Source organism: the organism of the source record quoted next, unplaced genomic scaffold (genome assembly GCF_019419815.1).
Source record: "Pyrus x bretschneideri cultivar Hongxiangsu unplaced genomic scaffold, Pyrus_bretschneideri_v1 Contig26, whole genome shotgun sequence".
NCBI classification, from domain to species: domain Eukaryota; kingdom Viridiplantae; phylum Streptophyta; class Magnoliopsida; order Rosales; family Rosaceae; genus Pyrus; species Pyrus x bretschneideri.
In genome coordinates this window covers 4,541,434-4,549,537 of record NW_025999568.1, presented here as the reverse complement: position 1 = coordinate 4,549,537, position 8,104 = coordinate 4,541,434, and the positions used below count along the sequence as shown (strand labels likewise).

The 8,104-nt window shown below is 37.9% G+C and overlaps 1 protein-coding gene across 1 annotated transcript; it reads right to left on the bottom strand.

Moving 5' to 3' along the window:
• Nucleotides 1-1,452: 1,452 nt before the first annotated feature.
• On the bottom strand, nt 1,453-7,446 carry LOC103936312 (probable LRR receptor-like serine/threonine-protein kinase At1g51860). The gene is given in 11 exon segments (XM_048587144.1): nt 1,453-2,033; nt 2,179-2,264; nt 2,267-2,370; nt 2,460-2,522; nt 3,115-3,212; nt 5,731-5,875; nt 5,981-6,456; nt 6,612-6,828; nt 6,831-7,163; nt 7,230-7,330; nt 7,412-7,446. Coding segments are annotated over 11 exon segments (2,070 nt in total). The 3' UTR covers nt 1,453-1,621.
• Nucleotides 7,447-8,104: the final 658 nt, after the last annotated feature.

Sequence of the window (8,104 nt, the reverse complement as noted above, 5' to 3'; positions counted from 1 at the left end):
TTTTCAACAGGCATTGCACTAAAATAAATTATCAGTCCAAACTTAGAACACGTATAAAAGTAAACCAATAAACATGTAACGGTTAATTGGTTCAATTAACTATAACCATCCCATCTACACAAGGCATAAAACAAACGAACAAAATAATGAAGAAGGTTACGAGTTAGCATCTTTTGAATCAAATTTAACTTGCAATGCATTTGCAAACAGTTAACATATGTACTGCTTTATGCGAAACTAGAAACCAAAACATTCTACCATGAAAAGGAAAATCCACGCAGAAACGTACACGATAGAATACTGTTCTCAAACAAACACAGCAATCAAACCATAAACTTGTCTTAAGATTGTTGGAAAAATTAGGGTCTAATTGCTATAATAAATCACATAAAAAATCAAGAAATAATCCATGCAATTATAAGTCACAATAATGCATGCACATGAGTAACCAATGTTAAATGAACATGATATAATGGATTAGAAAAACCTAGAAAATACGGTCAAGGCAAGTGTTGGACACTTTATCCTTAAGACAAGTTTACGCTCCACTATGGTGCTCATAGTTAATCGGCGCATGGACTCAATGAGACTCTCTAATATTTAGTACACTATGTATGATTATGTAAAACAATAAAAAATTACTATTATGATTATAGGGGAGCTTCCCTATTTATAAAATGTGAGATACCTATTTGAAAAACATGCGACTATTCATGAAGAGTCAAAAGTTGCAACTCTTCATTTGAGTAGACACATCTTTCTACCAAAAGGTTCCACTTCTAATTTCCATTCAATTAAAATTTTTATATAATAATATTATTATTAAAATTTCAAACGGTATTTGAGTTATTTCAAGACCCCAATTTTTGAATGTTCGAGGGCTCACGAGCTGCTCTTGCTGGCCGTTCCCAGATTATGTGGGCTTTGAGGGTTAAGAATTAAACAAGTCTGACTAATTATTGAAGAAAACAACAGCAAGGCGTGAAGCAAGGCATATCTCTGTTGCTATAACAAGGAGCTGTTCCCCTCGTCCTCTTCAGCATCTCTGAGCTGCTTCAGTTGGTTTCCTATATTTTGGCGAATATTTTTGTTGATAAACCTACATTTTTTTTTTTTTTTGAACAAACAAAATTATCTACACTAGGTGGGGAAGTGGACTAAGCCTGACAATAGGTTAGCAATAATATGATTCAAATTCGCTTTTGACGAGAATCAAACCTAACACTTCTCAATCACAAATGAAGAGGAATAACAAAAAAAATTAACAATATCATATCTTATCACTTTAAGAAATAACTCAGAAAATAAAATAAAAACCCTAATTCAATAATCTTAAAATAATTCACTTCATCTTTGGTCATTCTCAATGTATCTAAACATAAATTGCTAATCATAGATCTAACAATTTAGTTGCAGTAAATTGGTAGAACAAACTATTTTTAGAAACAAAAATAACGTAGAGGACTAATCAAGCAAATTAATTGGATCAAGGTAGAACAGCTGGTCCATCAATCGATTATGGCGTGCGCCATTTACTTTGTACTTATTGTAAACAGCAACCAGAGAGTTGAAATTGAGACAAGATTTTCCACACCCTATATAATATGACAGAGAAGTACCACTACGTAGGTAAGGGACTCATTTTGGTGGTGAATTTTAATGACATCATTTCCATGGAATCTTCTGAATCAGTATGGCGATTGTTCTTTTTCCGAGCCAACTCCGCTGCCAAGCACTCCTTCAGCTCTATCACTACCTCACGCATGGTTGGCCTTGTGATAGAACGAGAAGATACATAATCCAAAGCTTTTTCAACAGCTTTCTAGACAGAATTGCTATCAAAGTTTCCCTTCAGCCTTGAATCAACGATACTTTTGATATCTCCTTTGCCAACCATGAAGCTAACCCATTTCGTAATGTGAACTTTTTCATGCGTCTGCGATATGATAGGTCGACTTGTTATAATCTCCAACAGCACAACCCCGAAGTTATAAACATCACTTTTCTCATTTAACATGTTTGATTGGTAGTACCTGAAAAACCAAACCATGAAATTCAAATCATACTTCTAATAATATTTCCTAAAACATCAATTTGTAACATCTTTCTTCATCCTTCTGGTTCCTTTGTATAGCAGACGAAAGATGAAGGGTAAAGTAAAAAGGCAAAAAGACTTACTCGAGGTCAAGGTACCCAGGAGTTCCTGCAACGCGTGTCCACACACGAGTCCCATCCTCAGCAGGAAAATTTCTGGATAGGCCAAAATATCCGCTAGTTTGGCTTGAAGGTTTTCATTCAACAATATATTTGTAGATTTTACATCTCTGTGGATTATAGGAGGTTTGCAGCCGTAGTGCAGATACTCCAATCCTACATTGCAAATTTTCTTGACGCTTGTTACACGATAAAAAAAATGTAGATATGCTATAGAGGGGCTACGAAAATTTCTACTTGCTGACCGCGTGCAGCGTCAATTGCAATCCGAAGTCTGTCTGCCCAACTCAATATATTTGACCTGTTATCTGCATTTGTATATAATGAATCAGCCATTATTTATGTGTTATTCTATTTAAATTCTCAGGTAAATCTCAGTTTACTACCCTCAAGTTTCGTGGTTTTCAATATTTGATACATGAAGTTTTTTTCGTCCCAGAGTCATACCTAAAGTGTTAATTTTAAGACGGTCTCATACATCTGTTAGTCTGGCTATTAAGTCTTCCGTTAACTGATGACGTGGCACCTATGTGAACAATGACTGGACGCCACGTGTCATTAAGGGTCTACGCAGAAATTAAAAATTCAAAAAAAAAAAAAAAAAAAAAAAAAAAAAAAAAAAGGAGAGGGTAAATTACACTTTATCATATCAGGTTTGAGGTCTATTACAACCTATATAACATCTTCAAAAAATTTCACTTTCATACCTCAAGTACTATTTTATTTTAACATAATACAACCGTTACATTTTTCATCTATTGATCCGTTAAGAGCTGACGTAGCTGTTACATTTGTGTTGATGTGACTAGCACATGGCTAAAAAAAAAAAAATTTTATGCATTTAAAATATTATAATAATTTATCTTATTAAAAAAATAAAAATAAAAAAAGAAGAAAAACCTCCCAGAAATCCCTCCCCGCAACCCCCCACCCCACTCAAATCCCTAAAACCTCCCCAGTTCACGCCCTCTGTTCTCCTCCTCCTCCGTCGACAGAACCTAGAAACCCAAACCCCAAAAAATCCAATACCAGGCTTCTCTCCTCTGTTTGCAACATCTCATTCTCTCCTCCCGTCTACAACACCTCTTCACAAACAGAGTATCCAAAAGCCTCCCAATCTCTCTCAGTGATAGCCAATGAGAAGAAGAAATAAAGTTAATATGGAGAACCCGCTATGGTTTTGAGCATACCCGCTGTCATTTGTGAAATCTGCGTTGAATCCAAGATGAGGTTTTGAGCATACCCTAGATGGTTATTCTATTGAGCTCCGCCATGCGTTGAATCCAACTTTATTGAGGCGTTTCGGATCGAAAACTACAACCATGGTTATTGTACTAAGCTCTGCTGTGTCTCTTCCTCCTCTTCTGGTTCCCTCGAGACCCGCGGCCTCGTCGCCTGCAACACTAGGTAAGGTTGGGGCTAAAATTGGGGCTAATAAAATTTTGGGTATTTAAGGGGGAGGAGATGAGGAGATAAGGATGGGGTGGGATGAGGGAGTTTGGGTTGGGGGGAAGGGGTTGGGGAAGATGGGTTTCAGGTTTGTTTGCGGGGGAGGTAGGGTGGGGTGATATGGAGGAGAGGGAGTGGGTCGGGGGGAGGGGAAATGGTTTCTGGGTTTGATTGGGTTATTTTTTATTTTTAATAGGATAAATATTATAATATTTTAAATAATAAAAAAAATATTTTCTTGCAACGCGACATAAATTGGGCAGCCAATCAGCATAAATATAGATTTCATATTTACCCCGTCATTACTTAACGATTTATTTAACAGATTTTCTAATAAATGTATGAAATTGAAATAAAATAATAAGTAAATGTATGAAATTGAAATATTTTAAAAATATTGTAAGAAATTAAAATCAATCTCAAACTTGGGTAAAATGTTTACCCAAAAAAAAAAAAAAAAAAAACCAGAACCCCCTTCCCCACCCGACACGCCTCCACCCCTCTACCCCTCTACCCCTTCCGTCTTACACTTGCCGATCCCTGGAGCTCAGAACTTAGTCTTCAAGCCGAAAACAATACAAAAACCACAAGATTCAACATTTTCCTGCCATTTCATCACATTTTCTTGACAGCCAAACGGACTGCCACTGTAAAACAAGCTAAAAGAGTATCCACTCCCCTCGACAAGCGCATAACAACAACTAAAAGTCCATTAGCTCCGGCCCAACCGCAAAGACAGCTTCAAGGATTTGAGCGCCGGAGAGTGAAGAGAGTACGCAGCGACAACGACGGAAGCGGATTGGAGGATCCGGACCCAAAACGGAAGATCTTTTCGGATTCAAAAGTCGAAGTTTTGATAATTCCTTATCATTTTTTTGGGGTGCTTGGGTGGAGGGGATGGAGGGGTGGAAGGAAAAAGCAGAACTATCACGGAAATGGGCACGGCGTCCAGCTGGTGGCACAGCCAGATGCGTTGATTTGGAGATCTGGGAGCCTGAGGCCGATGATGGAGGGTCTGTATCCGGACGGAGGGGAACTTGGGGATTCGAAGCGGGTCGGGTCCGGTTTGGGCCATTAGATGCGAGGGCAGCTGCAGCGGACTCCCTCCGTGAGCTCCGTCACGCATAACACTCCCATCGCCAGTCTCTCTCTCTAACTTTCTCTCTCTAGCTCTGTTTTATGTTCATCTGGAGCTTTTGCTCCATTTTCTTTGAACTTTTCTGTCTTTGTTTCTGAGATGGCCACTGCAGAAAAACAACAAAATAATTGCTTTATTCATTTTGTTTGTATGCTACTGGGGACTGCGGTGGTGGTATTTCGAATTTGTACAAATTTTGACTGAGACAAAGATTTTAAGATTTGGGTTTTGGATTTATTTTACAGAAATGGTTGGATTCTTCTTGCCTGGGTTTTGGATTTATTTTACAGAAATGGTTGGATTCTTGGAGGGATGGAGGGATGGAGGGGTGGAGCCGTGGAGGGGGTGGAGGGGATGAAGGGGCGTTGGGTGGGGAAGACGAAGGGAGGGTAGAGATGAGGGAGGGTGGTGCGGGTTGCAGAGGAGAGAAGGGAGGGAGGATGGGTGGGGGTTGCAGAGGAGAGAAGGGAGGGTACGGGTTGCAAATGAAAGAAGGGAGGGAGGGGGCTGGGGGGAGGTAGAAGACGGGTGGGTATTTTTTTTATTTTTATTTTTTTGAATTTTTAATTTCTACGCAGGCTTTTAATGACATATAGCGTCACATTATCAGTTAACAGGAGACTTAACCGCCAGACCAACGAATTATGAAACTATTCCAAAATTAACATTTTAGATATGATTCTAGAACGAAAAAAAACTTCATGTACCAAATATTAAAAATCACGAAATTTGAGTGTAGTAAACTGAAATTTATCCTAAATTCTAATAGAGTTACTAATTGTTGCCAAAATTAACAGGTGTTAAGAGCATGTTGATGAAGTTGTTTGATTGTTCATCATGTGGCCTAGTGTTTATTTCGCTATATGCTTTTACGTCCACTTTCAGATTGTTCAGATATTTGAAAATTTTGCTTCGTTTTAGTTCATTACACTTTCAAGGATTTGATTCTGGGGGGCTCATAACCATTATAGCTGCAGCGTAACCCTTCCCACAAGTACTCTTGGGGTGCACATGGGTCTCCTTGCCAATTTCTCTTCACTCCGTATGTGTTCTTGATGTTTTGTATGAAGCCAACTAATATACAAAGATTCACTAAAGAAAACCTCAACTAAGTCGGCCATATATATAGCGGCAGTAAATTAGTAATGGGAGACGATCTGTTTGGAAATATTTGCATACCATCTTGTTGGTTAGTTTCTTCCTGCAAGAACTCAATGACCGTATAAATCTCAAGGGCATTGAGGATGGGTGCAAGGGTAGAGTTTCCGTCCTGAGAGATTGACAAGTTGTGCAGTGCTGCTCCTGTTAAAGCCTCTGTCGTGGATACTGTCGATGTGGCTAAGTACAGAAGAGGGAAAGGCTCCTGAAAGGGCTTTCCATTCCAAGTAATGCTTAACAATCTAGTCTGGTTGGTTTGGAGTTTTTCAATTTCAGCGAAGTGAAGGTAGACATAATATTTGGTATTTTCATCAGGGGAATTCCACCAAAGATCTAAATTAGTCGCATTTTTCGGCGTTGCAGCAGAGCTCATGACAATAGATGGCACTTGGTAGACATTCTGATTTTCAGGGTCGATGGTCGGCGAAGTGGTTACTTGTTTCCATTCACTGTAATGATGGGGATCCCATATGCGATCATAAATGTCATCTATATAACTGGAAACAAAAATTTTGTCAGAATTTAATCAAAGAGAACATTTCAAATACCCTGAATCCCACCCCGAAAATACATGGAAGAACTATGGTACTTAAGCAAGGCACATAAGTCTAAATGACCTGGGGTTCTTACAGTAACAAAAGAGAAGGCAAACCTGTATGTTTTATTAGTTATTGTACCAGCGTCATAATGCAAGAAGACTGCTAAGGATCCCATTTGAGTCTGGTAAGTTGAATTATCCAGAGGCCTTAATTCTATTGCTGATATAAACGGAATCCTAGAGCCCTTATTTGCCAAACAAACGTGTATATAGTTCTGCAAAGGAACATGTATGATCTCCTTTATTGTGTTGTTTTTTACTGTACCCCAAAGTTAGCTCCAAGATGCAGATCAAACTCTGGTGCCATGTTTTCGCCATCATAATTCCCATAGATGAACGTTGCTCGGATCAAATATTTGGTGCCTCTTGTTATGTTTATAGTGTTACAGTTCCTGATTCCTTCAGGAAAGTATCTGAGATACCAGACTTGTTGGTAGAGACTTCTGTATTGTAACAATAGGAGCTTACTTTCACCGTTGTCCACGAAAGCTTCATCTGAAATGTAAAACAAGCCAGTTGTCTGCTCAGTATATCTTTGACCAGCAGGTAAGCCACAGTCTATGCAAATGAATCGTGCGACAGGTTGAAAAAGTCGATGCTTGTTAGCTGTAGGTACATATAGTGAACCAAAAATCGAAATGAAACTAATTTTGAATTCAAAAATTCCTATACCTGTTTGATCCTGGCCATAAACTCTAAGTATCGGTGCAATCAAACCAAGCAAGCAATACAGGAAATGTTTCGTTTTCCCCTGCGTTATCATAGCTTCTTGCCTTGGACAACAATACTCATGTATGTTAGATATATGTACTGATAAACATGTGAATTAAATATGGACAATCGTTTAGTCAAACAGATCATCAGGATTAACTTTGGTCAACTCAGACATTGGTTTCGTGTATAGTCATTACAATGCACCTACAATGCCAGGCAATTAACTCGATGTAAACCAGAATATAGTTTTCAAGGTTAGTTTGATTCAGATCATAGTACATATACAAATTAATCAAACACTGGAACGAAATGAATTGGAATGTTTCAACTCTGTTGGTGATCTCTTAAAGAACATATATACTTAGTGATTGCATTATCTTATAGCGTTGATAGGCTATGAGCAAGCTTAAACAATCATTATATGATATAATTTCTTAATTAATTTGGTTATCCATGTTGAATCCACTGTTCTCTTTACACAGGTTATGAACTGATATATATATTTTAACAGCAATGCTGAAGCATACCAGGACATAAAAAAAAAAAAAAAAAATATATATATATATATATATATATAAATAAATAAAAGACAGAAGAACACAAAACTGTGGTGATGAGATTGACTTTAACTTTTGAAATCGCGCAAAAGAATTGCACAGAGATTTAAGTACTATTTGTGATTAGCAATAAGTATGGTTAATGTGGAAGCCTGTTTAATAAGCAAAGGGTGGGGGAGACGAGAACGGAGTGGACTTTGTTTTTGAATCAAATATCAACTTGTGATGATATAAGACGAGTTTCTTGAGATGATGATAGAAGTGGTCAAAATATTA